The 19604-nt window shown below is 44.3% G+C and overlaps 1 protein-coding gene across 1 annotated transcript in view; it reads right to left on the bottom strand.

The window, feature by feature from the left end:
• Positions 1–19604, bottom strand: part of CCDC66 (coiled-coil domain containing 66) — a 262436-nt gene that overhangs the window by 156300 nt on the left and 86532 nt on the right. The window contains exon 7 of the mRNA XM_086939128.1: positions 13697–13824. Coding sequence (XP_086795254.1) covers positions 13697–13824 — 128 coding nt within the window. The remainder of the gene's footprint in view (positions 1–13696; positions 13825–19604) is intronic.

The following is a 19604-nucleotide window of genomic DNA, read 5'->3' on the forward strand; positions in this document are numbered from 1 at the left end:
ATTGCGGAGGGTCAAAGGAACTGCCTCTCCTTTTTTTCTAGGGGGGACAGTTTTTTTGACATTCCATATAATCTTTTGCGTGAGTTCCTCAAAACAAGCTATTTCTTTTCCGTGCCACTCTTCTATTTCCCTGAGGGTATCCGTCAATAACTCCTGCACCCCATTAATGGCGGCATTATTCCAGAAGCATCTTCCAGATGTTGGGTGGAGGGTAACCTCCTTGCCGTTAAGCGACCAGGATGCCGTAGTCAAAGGCTTTAACGAAATAGATATTAATAATATGCTATGGTCGCTCAGAGATGTGGGTATGATCTTTAGGTCAAGAATCTGGGGAAACAGACTATAGCTAGCGATAGCATAGTCCAAAATTGATGATCCAAAGGGGGATTTATGGGTGTAATTTGCGGGGACGTCAGATTGAAATCTTCCGTTTAAGATAATGCCATCCCCGATCGCAAGTTCTTTTAACAGGATCTTCCCCCTTTTATTTGTTCTTAAATTTTCAGGAAAAAGCGTCTGGGGGATGCAATATGCTTCCTCCTTAGCCTTATCCCTGAAAAGTTTTAGACTAGCGTTTGAAACTTTACTATTCAAATCCCCAATAAGCAGAATTAGAGGGAAAGGAGGTGAATTTTTTACCTTATCCATATACTGGAGAACCCGCTGCAGTTTATCGTTAAAACATTCCTCAGGCGGAATATACACATTAAAAATTACCATAGAATATTTTACATTGTCATAAAACATATTTTCCAATGTTATTGTGTGAAAAAGTCTACTGGGATCGATGTAATGGGAAAATCTCCATTGAAACTTATTTGATAGTAAACAGGCAAGCCCCCCCCTGGCATGCCCTTTCTTAGAGGGCGCAGCCGGAACTTCCAAAACAAAGAAATCATTTAAAGGCGTCAACCTATCTATGCACCATGTTTCCTGGATACACAGTATATCTGCCTCCAGAGTGGATAAAAAGGTCATTTTCTCCGGGCTGCAATGAAATCCGGCCGCGTTCCAGGAAATTATGTTTAAAGCTGGGTTAAAGGTGTTGAAACAATTTGGGGTTATCCTTATTTTTTTTGGATAATGCGCTATGAAGCCAATTCCACCGGTCGTCATTAAGTGTGGAATTCTCAACAAGTGGGAGAGGCTTCACGTGTGATACTGAGCGTTTTCCCCTGGAAACCCAAATTTTCAGGTCTCTCAGAGGCGAGGTTACCCCATTTTGCTCACCATCCCTCAACCCCAGATTATCAAAAGAATTTGGCTTGCCTGGGGGAGCGATAGGCAGAATATCAATGCCTAAGCGTTGAAAATTTTCAGCCTGTTCGAGTATCAAATTTGTTATAATAGGGGAGAAGAATTTCACCCGAATGCTCAAAACCCGACTACCTCCCAACAGAGTCACCAGATCTATGTCTCTAGACTGAATATGATAGAGACATTCAACCTCGCTAAAACGCTTAAGAAGCCAGGCTCTATTTAGTAAGAGGTCAGTATCAAATAATGGAACAAAATCTAATATACGCACATCCGCAGGTGCCTTAGATATACTTGCTTTAGGCCAGGCCGGAGGGCGCGCATTTACAGAGTCAACTGTTGCCACAAAGGGAGGGGCAAAAGGGTTTAAGGTCCCGGATGGATGAGAGAGTAGTCCTCCTAGTGCACTCCGAGAAGGAGAGCCGGGTAAAGAGTCCTCAATTTGTGGAAAATCCTCTTGGGGAGGCAAGCTGCCTTGCTCATTTTCCTCCTCCCCAGATGTTGATGTGGTTAGGTTCGCATCCATATCCACTTTTAATGAGGTAGATGAGGGTTCCCCATTCCTTGTTTCATTCCCCCTTTCCTCTATACATTTTTGAAAAATGATCCTCCGTTGCTTCTTCTTTCTATATTTTCGAACTGGTTTCCTCTTGCTGGCTTTGGTAGTTATTTGTTTACCGTATTTTCTCTTTTCTCCAGTGACCTCGGAGTTGTCGGCCAGGAGATCTTTTCCGCCATCCGGGGCAAAGATAGGGAATAACTCCTGAGCCGGTTTGAGGCTGGGCAAGACTTTATCCTCCTCCTCTATCTCCAGGACTATATTCTTGACACAGTTAGATGCTGCAGTATGAAGCACCTCCTCATGAGAACCCATAAGGGGCATTTCATTTTTCCTAACTGAATTGCTTCTAGTGGCTTTAAATTTCCCCTCCGGTGCGGATTGTTCAGGCTTGGGGGAGGAGGCCTTAGTTAGGTCCGGCACTTTCTGCAGCAGTAATTTTAAAATTTGGGTAACTGATTCAAGGATACAGTCCGAGCTGCCTACAAATTTCCCTAGAAGCAGCAGAATTGAAGCAAGCAGTTGTTCCAGCGCGATCATAGACTCTGAGATCGGCTTTTCTCGTGCTTCTGCCGTACAAATATTATCCAGGAGATTCAAGTCGGGGCTCTTAGAGGAGTTAAGCAAGTCAGATATTTCATGTCTATTTAGCGACGGAGTGCTACTATACAACATTAACCCTGAAGGGGTGGCACCCCCCTGAGCTTTAAATTGCTCCAGAGATTCCACTTTAGCCGGGCTTACGTAGCGTCCCCATAGTTCCAGATCAATGGATAGTGCAGACAGGTCGTCCCTTGGCCTGTCATTCGTAGATAATTGAGGGAACGATGAAGTATGCATAGGTTCGTTTACAGTCATCAGCTTCCCATCTGTGTGGTCCCGAGTGGGTGACCCCCCTACTATGGTTTGGGAGGCCCCCTGCTGGACTTGAGGAGATCGGGGCTCAGAGGTAGTTGATAAGTGAACTTCCTGTACTTCTATAACTTTAGAATCTGAGTTATGTGAAGTCGCACAATTAAGTTTTTTTGTAACAGGTAGATCCCAAAGTTCGGATAACTGACATTGACCTTTCAAAGGTGGATTGTTTACTGACTTGGTTCTTGTGCGGATTAGAGTGAATTTCCGGCCAGGTTTTTCTCCCACTACCCTTCCAGATCGTAGAGTTTTTGACATTTTCCACAACAGCAAATAGGAATGTAACAACTTAAAACGGATAAAAAAACTGGAGTCAAGTCGGTCCCTGGCAAAACAGGTAGGACCGAGGTGCAGTGTAACTATCACAAGACTTGTGTCAAAAAAAGCCCTCCAACAGAGATGGGCACAGATGCAAATAGAAGCACAAAGCAGTGAAAAAAATGTAAGGGACTGGGCCCAGCCCGGCCTACCTCGGTCACTGAGGGCCCGCCCTTTGCCCGGGCTTAGCCCGGCGTCGCCCGCGCGCGTCCCGCGATGCGAGGACCCCCGCTGCTTAAGAGCGCCTCCGGGCGCGTGCAGGGCGTCGGCGGCTTCCTGCCGCAAGCACTGCTGGGACCTGTAGTCCCCCTCACTCGGCGGCCGTGCCAGATGTCAGGAGGCCAACGGCGGCGGAGAGGGACCGGTCGGAGTGCAGGGAGCCAAGTGCGAAGTGGAGCAGCCCCCGTAAACAGTCTGCAGGGCGAGGCAAGGTTCCAATTAGCAGCGTTCCACCGCTAGTAAATTACGGCGTTTGTCAATATCACCCGCTCTGTCGAGGACCCCCGCTGCTTAAGAGCGCCTCCGGGCGCGTGCAGGGCGTCGGCGGCTTCCTGCCGCAAGCACTGCTGGGACCTGTAGTCCCCCTCACTCGGCGGCCGTGCCAGATGTCAGGAGGCCAACGGCGGCGGAGAGGGACCGGTCGGAGTGCAGGGAGCCAAGTGCGAAGTGGAGCAGCCCCCGTAAACAGTCTGCAGGGCGAGGCAAGGTTCCAATTAGCAGCGTTCCACCGCTAGTAAATTACGGCGTTTGTCAATATCACCCGCTCTGTCGAGGACCCCCGCTGCTTAAGAGCGCCTCCGGGCGCGTGCAGGGCGTCGGCGGCTTCCTGCCGCAAGCACTGCTGGGACCTGTAGTCCCCCTCACTCGGCGGCCGTGCCAGATGTCAGGAGGCCAACGGCGGCGGAGAGGGACCGGTCGGAGTGCAGGGAGCCAAGTGCGAAGTGGAGCAGCCCCCGTAAACAGTCTGCAGGGCGAGGCAAGGTTCCAATTAGCAGCGTTCCACCGCTAGTAAATTACGGCGTTTGTCAATATCATAGCCATATAATTGTAGTAGAGGTCTTCAATAGGAGTGTCACTGCTTCGGAACTCGCCTATCCATATCATAATTTTGTGGACAGGTGCACGCCCGTTATTGATTCGCCTATGGTGATACAGTCCTGGATGGCACCCAGACTGTGACAACCTGGGCCCCCTTGGTGGTAGGTGGTTTTTTACAACAAAATAACATTGTGCTTTTTGGGTCTCATTGCTCTCTGCCCTTCACGGAGTGTTACTAAATTGGGCACTCTACCACTTCTGGAGCTACCTGACTTACTGAGGTAAGAAGAAACCTGTCCTCATACCGTTCATAAGATGGTGAAGACGAGAGCCCCTGTGGCAGCCAGTGGTGCTCAGGAGAGAGAGGAATGTATTAACACTACTACACCTGTGGATATGATGCTGGCAGCCACTTTATCCAACCATTCCCATCGGTTTGATGAATTAGTAACTGCTGTCGTAGATATTAAATCTACTATTGAACCTAAGCAGGACTCCCTATGTATTGACATGGGCCTTCAGCGGGAGGATCACAAAAAACTGAAGGACAGATTTGAGAGCACAGAATCCACGCTGGCTGCCCCGCGTCCTACGTTGACAGACTCAGATAGGCGCCTCAGGGCCATGCAGGAGGAAATAGAGTATCCACGAGTGAGAGTAGAGGACCAACAGGGTAGATCAAGAAAGAATAATGTGTGAATCAAGGGTCTCCCAGAACAGTCAGAGGGCCCAAATAGGGAGCTATATCTGGAGGATTGGTTTGTGAATACAATCCTTCAAGGTTAACAATCCACTTTTTCTGTTGAGAAGGCCCACATGGTGCACGGGAGACCTTCACGACCGGGTGCACCTCCGAGGCTGGTGGTCGCCCACCTCCTTAATTATAGGGACTGGGACCACATACTACAGTTGGAGCGAACCTGGACCGTCAAAAGCGCCCAACTCCACTTTTACCCAGATTACACCCTGGAAATTCAGCTATACAGCTCCTCATTCAGGGAAGTAAAGAGGTGCCTCAGTGAACATATCGTTAAATATGCCTTACAGTTCCCTGCTACTCTTCAGCTAGTGCATGAAGTCACAACTTATTTTTGTGCAACACCATAAGATGCCTTGTCCAGGCTGGAGCATAGAGGTCTTGCATCTTCATCCGGAGGTACAACGGACCCTCCTTCTGTCTCGAAAACACAAAGACAATGAAAGCCACATAATAGACGTCGTCCACAGGGCCCCACTAAAAAACAGGTCACTAAGGAGAGGGCCTGGATGGTAGAAGACGTGTAAAGGCATGTGGCAGTCCCCTCGCCCCCAACCCCAACCTCAGGCTCAGAGACAGAGAACTGGCAAATCGATTCACTGCGTCACAGGTTGCTGCACTGCGAGGTGACAGCCCGACTGTAACCCATCAGATGGCCAAAGACTTACTATTAACTATACCTCTCAGGTTTGACAGGGTTGTACATGAATGAGTGTTACTACGGTAGCTGTGGGATTTGAATATAATAATTACGTTGACTAGAGGGATGTGGGTTGAGGTCATTTTGATACAGTCCTGCAGCAGTTGTAGTTTGCTCCCCCAAGTTTATACAGTACCACTGGTAAAGACAGTCATTTAGGATTATTAGTGTTGCATTACAGTGCCAAAGGCTGCCAAAGGCTGGCCATCCGTTGGTGTACCAGCCTGGGAGTGAGCGCTGAGAATTGTTAGTTATTTTTATGTTATTCACAGTGTGGACTTTTTTTGTTATTATCGTGGAAGTGGTGACGTAATGCATGAGCAGGGGGCTGGGGGGGAGAAACGTGTGGTGGGCTGTGATGATGGATGCCCTCACACACATGCTATTAATACAGTGGGTTCCTCGCTTTGACTATTGACTTGAAATGTACATGGCTTGCCAGGTTACATCAAGTGTTATTGTGTCGACTAGTATCTCTGGAGAAGCAAGATTAAGATTGCACTCCTTCAGGAAACACACCCAACATCAGCAATACTGGAATCTATGTGTAGGCGTTGGAGGGTGGGTGCTAATAGGGACCACATATTCCAGATATGCCAGGGGAGCATTAATCTGGGTGACGCCAGGGGCACGTCTAGACGTTTTACACACTCAAATTTACCCAGATGGCTGTTACGCCGTTCTTGAAGGGTTATTGGATGGTCTCCCACTTTCAATACTATCGCTCTATGCACCCAATGCAAATCAAGCACCCTTTTTGCAATCCTTGACCCGACACTGCTGCGTAATGGATTAGTACCAATTTATTGGGGAGGGGATTTTAACTGCATGCCGGACCTAAAAGATGACCGCTTCTGCCCCCAATACCAGGAGCACTGTTGATATCACTCTCACAACACTTGCAGAGATGGGCCTATAATATCCAGGTACAGGATGCTCGACGCAGACTGAACCCGGAGGCTACGGAATTCTCATATTACTCTGGGCTACATGATCTGCACAGCAGGATTAATCTTATTTATTGCTCATGGGACACCCTTGCCAGAGTGCTGCGGACTGAATATCTCAGAAACTCTCTCTCGGATCACTGCCTTCTACAATTGCAACTAAATTGGGAGAGAAGCAAACCCAAGATACCAACATGGTAACTACTTTTAGAGGCGTTCCTTGACACCCCACTCCGATCTACTCTCTCAGACATTACTTCTTATTTTCAGGAAAACAAGGGCTCTTCTTCAGGAGCCTGGATAAAGTGGGATGCGTTAAAGGCTGTGATTCATGGTTATATGATTAAATCAGTTTATGGCACCAAACAAACCCTTCGCGGGGAACTTGGTACACTGTAGACAGACATACGCCGCTATGAACAGTCACCCCCACAGATCAGTCTGTTGCGGCCCACTAGCACAGGATAGACTAGAATACAAAACTGCTCTGGAGAGATTTGGAGCCCTAGATTATAGGGAATACTTGGATAGGAGACATGCAGAGGGTGAAGAGGCAGCTGGCGTGGTTACTCTGCTCACATTCGACTAGGAACCCGATCTCGGCTATTAGAGTTGGTACAGGGCATATCCTTAATATGCAAGATGCCAATAACACCACTTTTTATCTATATTTGGCCTCCTTATACAAAGCTACACAAGGGGAGGTCTCAGCTGTAGTGCACTCTTTCCTAGATGGAATGACTCTCCCCTGCATTCAACTCTCGCAGCGGGTAAAACTGGAAGCCCCAATCACTGAAATTGAGAAATAAAGCGGATGGCACGGGGAAAGACCGCTGGAGCAGACCGTTGGCCTCTGGAATTTTACTCCACCTACAAAGTGTAACTTGTCCCACACTTGCTCAAAACTTAAACAGAGGTCGATGCAAAAGGAGAGTTGCCTTCTTACCCAAACCTGATAGGGACCTGGTACTCCTAGGATCATATCGCCCCCCCTATCTCTTTTGAACTCAGACTATAAGATTCTCTGGAAGGTATTAGCCAACGGACTGAATTCCGTAGCAGTTTGAATTGAATTCTGGCTTTGTATGGTAGCCAGTTTGATGCTTTCAGGTGAGGGGAGATATGGTCGTATTTTCTGGTTCCAGTAATGAGTCTTGCTGCCGCATTTAGACATGCTTTTAGTGGAGCTGTGGACATTTTTTATAGACCTGCTAGAGTTGTACATCCATATTTGATCCTTGAAATAACTAATGACTGAACTGCCAGTTTGAGGTCCACCGTAGAGATGAGTGGTTTCATTTTTCTAATACAGTTCAGGTGAAACCGGGCACTTTTTGTCATTGACTTGATGTGGGCTTTCATGTCAAGGTTCTTATCAAGCGGGATTCCCAGTGATTTTGCAGATTTGTCTAGTGTAGGGGCGCAGTTTAGTGCTGTGATCAATTTGGTCAATTCCTTAACTTCTGTGGGTTTCTTAGGTGGTGAAATTAACAGGAATTGCGTTTTTTGTGCGTTTAGTTTAAGATGATTGCTAGTTAACCAGTGTAATGACATTCTCAAGGCCTCATTCATTTTCTTTATGTCTTTCAGTGACATTATCTTGATGTAGATCTGAGTGCCAAGATATGCAAGCGTCTCAGAGAATTTCTGTGAGGGGTTCAACATAGAGTTTGAATAGTGAAGGGGATAGTGTAGATAGATTCTTGAGGAATTCCAATCGAATTCGGCCAAGATGGGGAAATCGTCTGGTTGACTAAGAATCTTTGAGTTCTGTTCTGGAGAAAGGATTCAAACCATTTCAGAACAATTCCAGATAGTCCCATCCTGTCTTGAAGCCTGGCTAGCAATTTTTCATGGTTTACCGTGTCAAAGTCAGAGGACGGGTCAAGAAGGACTAGTAGGCATGGTTGATTGTGATCTAGGGCCTTCAGCGCATCATCCACTATGTGTAAGATTGCCGGTTCTGTACTGTGGCCTGATCTGAAACCGGATTGGCAGTCGTCTAGCAGCTTGATATTGGCGATGTGGTTGCTCAGTTGATTTTGTACACATTTCTCGATTCGTTTGGCAAGTATTGGAATATTGGTTACTGGGCGAAAGTTATTCGGCTCTGCTGGGTCCGCTGTAGGTTTTTTGATGATGGGGAGGACTTGACCAGTCTTTAGATATTCAGGAAGGATCCCTTGTGATAGTGACGCATTTATTATCTTTGTCCATACTGGTACGACGATATGATTGATTATTTTCAGGCATTTAGAGGGGAGGGAGTCATTGTAGTGGTTATTAGGTTTGATATCCGATATAGTTTTGTCAATGGTATTCTGGTCATAAAGCTCGAAGGTTGCCCATTGCGCGTTGTTTTTCAATCAATCGTGATCGTTCGTCGTGGTATCAATGTTTTGTGTTGGTGGTGGTCTAGGAAGGTTGTCGGCTGGCAACCTGAGCTCTCTTTCTAGCGTGTTGGCCTTTTCAATGAAGAATGTTGAGAATTCTTCGCAGCTCAATTGAATTTTAGTAGTTTCTTGTGCAGATTTAGCCAATTTGTTTGATTGTTGTTTTAACACCTCAAATAGTTTCCGCGGTCTGCTTTTGGCGCGGTCTAGTTCCGATCTAAAGAATTCCTTCTTGGAATTGAGTACTTTTTTGTTGTACTCGTTTCTGATCTTTCGGAGTGTTTTAAGTTGGGGGGATGATGGGTGCTGTCTCCATTTTCTTTCTGCCAGTCTCAGTTTACGCCTACCTTCATTCAAAGACTCATTAAACCATGGATTTTTATCCTTCTCAGATATTCTTTTTAGTTTTAGTGTCAGGGTGGAGTTGACTAAATTAGTCATTGACTTAATGTATGGCTCAGGGAGTTTGTTAGCGTTCAGTAAGCTGTTAGGTGGATTTAGTTCCTTCTCACATCTTGCTATTAGTAGCTCAATATTAGGGACATTGGTGTTCCGGGTCCATTTTTTCATTTTGACAGGCTGCGTGGTTCTGCTCTTTTTTATTGTGGGTATCAGTAAGGTTATGGCATGGTGATCTGACCAATCACAAGGAACAATTGATTGGACTGTAATGTCTTTACTCCTTGAAATTATCCAAACTAAGGTTGCCCCTTTCGAGCGGGTTGGCTGTTTGCAGGCTTGAGTAAGGTTTAGATCTGTTAGAAAGTCTTTTAGTACCATGATCTGTTTGTCATTATTGTCATCCCAGTGTAAATTGAATTCGCCTAGGAATATGTTATTAGTGTGACCGTTAGAGTTAGCCGTGATGATCTCCTAGGTATTCACAAGATTCGAGAGGGTCGGATTGTATTTGGTTGATTTCCATATCCGATCAGTGAATGCAGGCTATAAGTATTAAAGATGTAAAACCAGAAGTTCCATGAACGGGGAAGAGGATTCTATGAGCCATGTTTCTGTTAGGATTGCTACGTCTATTTTCTGACTAACATCTCATCTCGAGATAGATGCGTTGATTCTTCTCACTGAGGAGTCATCAGATCCCGGGACAGAGGTGTTGATTCTTCTCGCTAAGATAGATGCGTTGATTCTTCTTGCTGAGGTGGTGTCATATCCCTAGATCGAGGCGTTGATTCTTCTCGCTGAGGTGGCGTCGGGGCGGTATTGGCATATGGTGTAGAATTTTCACCTGTCTCAGTATCACTTCCGTCTAATGAGCCTCCTGTTAATGTTGTCCCGTTGACTTTCCTATGTGCAGGAGAATTCCAATCTCGAGATGGATGCGTTGATTCTTCTCGTTGAGGTGGCTTCAAATCCCGAGATAGAGGCGTTGATTCTTCTTGCTGAGGTGATGTCGGGCGGTATCTCGCTGAGGCGGCGTCGGGCGGTATTGGCATATGGTGTAGAATTTTCACCAGTCTCTGTATCATTTCCGTCAAATGAGTCTCCTGCTAATGTTGTGCCTCCTGGTATCATTTTAGAGTGTGGATCTATAGGGTCTCTGATTGTTGCGACGTCTCTGGAGGTATTGTTGGAGGTGAGTAGTGTGGTCCGTTGTTGATTAGAGAGTTTTGAGTTATCTACACACCTTTTTAGCGTTAAAAATAGGTTGTCGAACTTTTCTAGCTTGTTGTTAGATGCTTTTTTAAGTTCAACGCCGTTCTTGTAGATAGTTATGTATAGATCCGCTCTTAGTCTTGGTGATGGGATGATCTTACATTTTGTGCCATGTGGATTGTTGTTAGTGACTTTTACGTTAAGCATCTTCGTAATGATAGTGCGCCATTTAGCGTTTTTCTGGTGAAAAATATCTTTTTTTTTTTTTGTCCTCATAGTGCCACCTTGGTTTTGTTTTTATGATGATATCCAATGGTGTACAAGCAGAGTGCTGTCTCAGATTGTTAATATCTGGCAGGGCTTAACTTGACCAACGATGCTCTACCCTCAGCTCTTCCAACTTCAACCAATTGTAAACATCAAACAAAAAACCAGTGAAAGGTGGAGAATCTTGCCACAATCGTGTCACGCCCCAGATTGAATTTTAGTGGCGTAATCATAGTACCCGGGAAAAAAAAAATGGATACTCAGTGTGCCCAGACCAATAATTGTCAGAACGTTCTTTTATTCAAATTGCCAGCCCTACCCAGATCTAGCTTGGAGACTGCCAATGTAGAAGTAAACCAATCTTCAATTGTGGGGGGCAAATAGTCTTTCAATCTCCTTCATATCTTCCGACTGGCCAACAAGATAGAATAGAAAACTAGCTTCTTCTCCAGACTCTGAACACCATCCAAGATACCAAAGATGACAAGTGGAAGATCAATGACGATGTTCAGGTTCAGGGACGATGACAGAGTTTTACTTACAGCTTCCCAAAATGTGGTCAGAGCGGGACACTCAAAAAACATATGGCAGTCAGAGGCAGCCGCCAAGCCACACTTAGGGCATCCCACCATGCTCCCTGGAGAAGACTTTGAAAGCCTTAGAGGGGAATAGTAGGCTCTATGCATGGAAAAAATTTGATTTCTTCGGAGCCAAGATGGTTTCACAACATCCCACAACATTCCACAAGATGAGGTCCAAAGCTCTTGCAAGTTACTATCCACCATAGAGGAAGACCAAAGCTCATCAGGGAGTGGAAAAACACCATCTCTTACCTCTATGATCAGTTTGTACCATGTTGAGATTTCTTTTTTGGCAGAAGATTTATCGACCAAAAGGGATATTAACTGGCTTTGCCCACCTGAGGGGGAGTTTGTTTCCACGGGTTGGCCTGGAGGTGTATGCATGGGACCAACTAGATATTTGAATGTACTTAAATCTAGCGAAGTTAGGGCCAATGATGTTTCTCAGGTATTCCCATGAAAACAATTCACCCTCCAAAAATAGATCACCCCATACAGCCAACCCAGCATCCTTGATCGGGGCCGCAAGACAGTCATTCAACCAATCTGGGCTTTCTGGGAGATCCCAAAGCGGGGTCCGACTGCCGTAATAGCCTATTTTAATGGCTTTTGTTAACTGGGCCCATATTTTAGCCACCCCCTGCAGAGTCATCAGCTTAATTTTTTCTTTTAAACTTTGGGTCTCCAAATTTGAACAAGAACCCTGATTGGCTGAGACCTTCTCCTGTAAGAAGGGCGGAGTACAGAGGCCCCACCCCATACTAAGATGGGTTTTTTAAGAGCATTGTGGCATGGGACAGTTGAAAAGCCCATGCATAGGTCTGAAAATCTGGGGCTGCAATTCCCCCCTTATCTCTACGCCTCCTAAGCTTCTTCCAAGATATCCTCGCAAGACGCTTACTCCAAATGAAAGAATTAATGCCAGACTGCAGTTTATTGATTAATGTAGGATCAAAGTATAACAGAATTGTGTTAAAAAGAAAAGAAACCTTAGGTAGAACGGACATCTTAATTAAATTAGACATACCCAAAAAAGATAAAGGAAGATGTGCCCATGACTGTAACAATTTACGGCACTCCTTAGCGACAGCGTCAAAATTAATCTGGTTAATATCCTTGACGATGTTAACCCCTAAATACCTCATCTTATTACTGGGGGATATTAAAATATTTGTTGGAATCTGAAGAAAATATCAAGTCATTAATAATTATGCCTTTGTTTAGGTTGAAGTAGGGGTCAGAGATCAGCGTGTCTGCGTGATTTCTAATAAGGTTGTGTTTGAATTTTTTGGTTGCATTCTTGGATAGGTTAGTTGGGTATTTTATGACAAAAGAGTTTGTGCCTGCTGGTTCTAAATTGGTTCCTGCCATAATAAAAAAAAGAAATTAAAAAAAAACTATGTACCTACAGTGGTGATCTCACTTGTATGCCATTCCTGGTCTCTCGCAGCTTGCAGGTCTATTAGTTGTGGTGGTATCCTCTTTACCCCCTAGGTCTTATATTTCCCTTTAAGTGAGTTATACTGAGCCCTTCCAAAATGGCCGCCGTCATAGTAGTTTAGGCTCATCTCATGGCTGTGAGAGCCTTTTCTCTTTCTGTGTCCAGTCCTCTTTCTGTTGCCCTTTCAGTGTAGTTCTCATTTATGGAGGTTGATTTGGGATGTAAAAATGGAGTGATCCCTTTTTTTCTCAAACTGGCTGTGGCATTGGGGAAAGTGAGAAAAGCAGCTGAAGATGGCTGCACTACTTTGATTGTGCCCCCTCATATTACATCTATGTCTGCGGCGGCCGACATTTTAGAGTCAGGCAGCCAGCAACGCGGTGCGATGCCACTTTCCAGGGGAGAGAATTTGTTAAACCCTTGAAAAGTGCATTATTCACTTATTACCGGCAGCGTGATTTCGTCTCATTAGGGCCCAGCTGAGCGTCGATATGCCAGACTCCTGGGGGCATCCCAGCATCGATGTGGAAGGAAAGCGAAATTATCCGAGGAGGTTTACACATCGGCTGATGGACGGCTTGTCCAGCGTTGCCCCACCAACTCACGAACTCCCTGGGGGATACCTGGGGAATATCTGAAATACAGTGTTCTCCACTACTAGGAAAACTCATCACACTAACAGTGTTAAGTGGTGTAAGTGCATCTAATATCATAAGTAAACATTCTAGATGGAAAAAGTGACAGTCTTTGACATAGCCACTGTTTTCACAGTATTATGTATTAATGCAGGCAAGGAAAGAAATGGCTTAGATAATCCTGGCAGTCATTGGGTGTAGTTAACAGTGAAGATGAAAAGTATTCGGCCAACAGCATATGAAAATTATTTATGCATCAATTTATTATTCTTACCTCTAGCTGGGGAGTTGGCTGCACTTTTAAAGAACTCACTTTTTCAGGCCCACTATTAATCCAAAGACCATATTTTGTTTGTTCCAGAGGGTTTTCGTTTAGCTTTTTTTTCAAAGCTAGCTGCTCATCTGTAGGACAAGAAGTAAACAAAGCAATATGAATTTCAAAAATCTAATGACAATTTCAATCAATTTATTCTTTGCAGTTTACAATTACAACATTCAAACAATCACTCTAGCGAGCACTCCTCCAGGACACTTAGATTTAATGGAGCCATCCAATACAGAGGAAATACAGAGGAAAATTCAGTTCTCTTTGCAATCACCACAATAGGCATTTTAAAATGTTGGTTTGTTTAACGAGGTCAGCTGGGGGTTTCAGCTCTGTTGTGACATCATTCCCCAGGTGCCCCCTTTAATACTGTGCAACTCATTTAAGGATGGTTTTGTATCATATATTACCACTTACAGTAGACCCATAAGAACAGGCCGTCCCAAAACATTTATTGGCCTCCTGGGTGTCATCCTTCGTATGACCATGAGGTGGTCACAGATCCCTATTGCAAGACTTACATATACCTGCTGCAAGGAAATAAAGAGAAGGTGACTAGAATGCTGCTATGTTTCCTGCCACGTCCCATAGTCAGAGCAATAGTGGATCTCTGTGCGTAAGGGAACTGGGCATCCTTTCAGTAATCTGGAGTGCCCTGTTGTTGCTAGACCCCACCATTGGTTGACTCAGAGCTCAAAGACAACAATGTCAATTCCCTTAACCCCTTCCATGCGGCCGCGATTCCCCTGGTGTGCTGTAAACAACACGAACAGGGGCGGGCCGTGACGAACCCCAGCCGTCATCAGCACACGAGCACCGTAGTGCATGACGGCTGGGGTTCGTCATCAGCATGGAAGGGGTTAACACACAGAGGCGCGCCCAAGCTCCGGTAGAATTGGCAGGTTTGGTGACGTACACATGTCGTAAAAGTACTTACTTTCTCATTAACTGCAATATTTACGGACAAGGCTCTGTGGGAATGCAGACCCAGCCGAAGTAAGGACAGAGGGTTGGGGCTTCTGCACTAGAAAGTGAAGCCTGGGTTTAAAGTGGACAGGGCCAAGAATCATTATTCTGCCTAATCTGCACCTTTAATAGTTAACATGTAAAGGCTATAAGGAGGGATACGATCTGTTTTGAAGGAGTAAAGACATGAGTGAACCTAGGCATAGACATAGGTGGAAAGAAAAATTAGCCTGTCAAGGCGTCTCCTAATTAGAAATCTTCTATTTGAAGGGAAACTGGCTCCTTCAGAAAATCATCAACAGAAAGACAATGGGCTCGGGTACCCAAGGTGATCCCAGCTATGAGTGGACTCCATCACTCACTAGCAACTATCAAATGACTGAACTTCTATTCAATGGAGTATAAATATCTGACGTTATGTTTTTACATGTACATAAAACATGTAGCACAATCCTTTCAGGGAAATATCTTGAATAAGAGAGCCCCACAGTGCAAACAGCTGTTATTTTCTCACTTGCCTGTCATTCTGGGGCCTACTCCAGGTCTCAAGCAAATGGAAAGTGTGGCCTTTCAAGCACATCTGGTTCAGTGTGCCATCCGTTCTGCAGCAATCTACCACTGTTTGTTATGTAAATGGGTTTTTGTTTCAGCGCAAAACTCTGAGAATCAAATCAAGTGAAGCAGTAGCAAGGTGGATGTGGTAACAGAGAATGAGGAGAGGCTGTGTGCAGGAGGAAAGTGGGGACAGAGGTGTGGGGCATAAAGATTTTACAAACGATATCCCAAGAAAAGAAACGTCACAGACTACAAATGATTAGTAAATGGGCAATCAGATGGATGTAACTTTGGTAGTCGAAGATGCAGTAGTATTCTGCATCTTCACACTATCCAGATCAACAGCAGGCAAATTCTACAGAACTCCCATATGTGTCTATAAGCAGTCTACCTTAAACCAACCAACAAAGGGTTGATGTAGTAAGACGGCTATAGAGGTGAAGAGTGGGTAACAGGCAGTACGTCATGTTGTGTCGGAGGATGAAAAGTATGTTGTTTTCAACTCCTTCAATATGATGGTACAGCTACTACAGAGGACAATAAGCACACTTACATCACAAACATGGTTATAGGAAAAGACTAACACTAAGAATTCTGGTTGCAAGTCAACTATGGCACTTAAATTTCTACTCAAAAACGTTTTCACCATGGTTAGACTAAAGCAGTCATCAAAATTGGAATGAATATTCAAGATAACGCTTACAGAAACCTTGTGGCTGCTAACTGGCTAGGGACCGTAATTGTAAATGCAGAACAGCTGCATTAGATGCACCAATAATACAAGACAAGCCATTGAGCTATAGATGCCTCGAAGTAACTACGGAAGATAGAGAGCTATGTCTAAACATTTAACCGGTTCAGGATCAGACCTAAGTCCTGTTAAAATAGAATCAGTGTCCTCCTTGGATCCAGACAGTGAGTTCTTCCCACCTTTATTGAGAATGTATGACATGTCAGGGTGCACATGTCCTAATTACCGTAAAACATTTTGCAATCTGGTGGGGGGAAATGGTAAACTTCGTTATCCTTGTAAAAAAATTATATACTGTTCTTTGGCTGAGTTTGTAGCTCTTCAACTCTAAAAGGAAATCGGATCGCCACTGGCAAAGTGACAATCATTATCAACCTTATATTGCTAGATTCACTTTATATGAAAAGACACAGGTCCAAGACATACAAAGTTATGTTCAAATTTCATAGGTAGAAACGACTAATAGGATTAGAGCTTTTATTTTGCCAAACAAAACTCATTGGTCTAGAACTGTATACTTAATAAATTTGAAATCAAGGGAAACTTAAAACAGATAAAATTACATAACATTTGACCGGTGTCCTACATGGAGGGAAGGCGAATAAAAAATTAAAGGCAATACAAACAATGATTTAGCACCATTAAAATGACCATTTAAGACCGTCCCAAAAGTCTTTGGAGAGGTATACTCGTCCTGTGCTATTGTGGCCTAGGTAACCTGAAATTTTGCACAACTCAAATCTTTAGTCTGGAAGTGCATTCTCCTCGGACAAAGCGGCGTTTCCTTTACTTTAGCTGACACACTTTTTAGCCTGATTTGCTGGTCTCCACAACCTATTTTTCACACAATGGCCAGCAGAGCTCTCAACTGCCCCAAAAATCCAGACTTTTCTTTGAATTTAGAGACAAGCATTTAGAGCCTGATTTTCCAATGAGATCAACAGGACGACAAATTCCAGAATGAAGAAATAAACCCCCCTGCATGAATAAGCCAACTTACAAATGGAACTGAAAAACATGACTGCTCTGGGCCACGTATTACCAGACCATCTCAGTCACTCACAGTTCAATATCGCTCAGCAAAATGAACACAATTGTGTTGTCATGTCTCAATGAAGGTAAAATGCACTGTTTCCAAAGAGAAATCCATGGAATATACTGGCTGTTTTTTGGTGACTGAGGATACCACGGTTAATCTCATCCCTTTGGCCATCTCCAAGAAGAAGTGGCTTTTACTTTCATCTTGTAGCTGGTTTCTAATTGAATACGTTAAGAATCTCTCCTGCTTTGCTATTGCAGATTGATGGGGTTGATAAAATACAATTCCTTAAACACCATATGTACACTCTGCTTACAGCTTGCAGATTTCTGGTCAGCTATGAATCCTGCCCATGCAAAATCTGTTTTTAGGGCAGCAGTTGTATAACTATTTCATGCCATCATTAATTCCATGACAATGCACAGTTGTAGGCTCCTATTCTGAATGTGACTTGTCCAGAACCAACAATTTTGCACCGTATGCCAGAAAGCTACCTTATTTTGGTTGCAGGACTTTGTCCTCTCAAGGGGACAGGATACAGTCATGATTACCTGGGAAATGGTTTTTGTCTGCAGTCCATTACTGGCTGAATGTCTAATTTTCTGCTTAGGGCGTTATCTATTTTCAACACGATAAGGGAAATCAGTGGATCATGTTTTTAGGATTTGCATTGGTGGAGCTACAAATTACTGTAGGTTTCCAATCTGCCTCCACTGTGAGTCCACCCTGTGTAGTAGCTTCAGTCGATTACGTGCTGGGTGTGGTTTTCAAATTAGGGTGGTATCATAAATTGGATTGTTTGTTGAGGGGGTGAGCTCCTCTCAAGCAATAGCTACAATCCTAGTCAGGGCAAACCACAAAGACACTAAATTAACCTGTTCTTCAACCCCAGGAAGCGTTCCAGTAAAGCAGTCAGGCATACCTTAGAGGAAATGTTTGAAGTGTTTATGCAACACTAATATAGTAATAAAGTGAAAACAACATAAGAAAAATCCCACACTAATTTCAGAAAAAAGTAAAATTCAATACATTATTTGTCATCAAAACGACAAAAATTCAAACAGTAGAAATTGAGTTTTTAATTTTTAAAGTGAAAAACAGCACCTAAAAGATCAAAGAGAAAACCGTGGACATCTAATCACGCAAGACCGGGGCCAAAGTCAAAAGATAAGGCCGAATGCGATGCGATGGAAAGCCGTTTGAAAACACAAAGTGGATTGAGCCCAGTCTCACTTACCTTCAGACTTCGAAGAAAGATATGTCTAAGAAGGTGAAGTTCAGAGGGGCAAGGTAGCCAGTGGTGTCCGAGGAGGAGGCGTTGTCATCAGGGAGTTACTGGACAAAGTCACGGTTAAGATTTCTACGTTCAGACTTATGATCAGATTTAATTATTGGCAGTAAGGATACTCTGTTGTATTGATAACAGAGTATCCTTATAGCCAAGAATGCGGTCCAACCACCAAATGTATATGCCGGTAGATTTTAGGATTAATCACCGCAGAGACTAATCTGTCTCCACCATGATTATTCTCCTCTGATGGACTTGCAGAGTAAAGGTTGTCGGAGGCAGACTTTGGGCTATCTGGGCACCTTTATCAACATTTGCAAGGGTCCACAAGTGGATGGGCACAACTAGGAGGGTCTGGATTCATGGAGGCTAGGTAAAGGTGCTGGTTCAAGATGGTTGCAGCCTTTTCTGTCCCAGAGGTTCTGATTAGGAGGCTAGCCAAGTAGCCCTTAGAGTCACTCTGGTAGACCTGGGGTCAAGCTGACAAGTAGGCCACAAGCAGCAGGGCAGTTCTCAGAGGGCACCTTGCAGGCTGTAGGAAGCAGGGCAGTCCACTGAAGTACAGAGCGGCAACTGGTGCTAGCTTTGAAGGTCGAGACATTTCTTGGGTTCCTCGCCCCACACAAGTGTATAAGAGGTCTGCCTCCCTGCCCTGATCCCGGGTTGTCTGGAGTCACAAAAGGTTAGTGTGAAAATCTTTGTGTGTGAGCTGATCACACATCAAGTGGCTGCCAGTGTCAGATTAGCTCAAGGGGAATTGGTGCATGCAGTGCCATAAGGGAGAATTATACCCACAGTCACTCTCCTGTATACCAAGTCAGATTATGTAGTATTTAGTACTGCGGTGGGGTTAAAAAGTCATGCTTATTGATTTATTTTTATCTCATTAAGCTTTCATCATTTTTTGCAAAAATGCTAAACAAAAAGTTAATGACCGATATTTTCAATAAATTGAATGACTCCAGGTCTGCGAGGGGCTTCTGTATTAGTCGGGGCTACCAAAGAAAATTAGCTGCATACAATAAATGTAAAAGAAGAAACACTGAGGTGTGAGCAATCTCATACTTTCAAACACTATGGTTTATAAGCAAGCTAATTATTTATTAAATGCACACAAAGAGAGAAAACAATACTTTTTATCATCGAGAAGAGACTACGGTCTCATTCGTGTAAAAAGGAAAGCGATGAGTTAAACAAAGATGTAAAGAAGGTAAGGAGGGGTAATGATTCCAAACCGGTCCTATTATCTATGAATGTA

The sequence above is a fragment of the Lissotriton vulgaris genome, chromosome 9 (assembly GCF_964263255.1).
Source record: "Lissotriton vulgaris chromosome 9, aLisVul1.2, whole genome shotgun sequence".
In the NCBI taxonomy this organism is placed as follows: Eukaryota; Metazoa; Chordata; class Amphibia; order Caudata; family Salamandridae; genus Lissotriton; species Lissotriton vulgaris.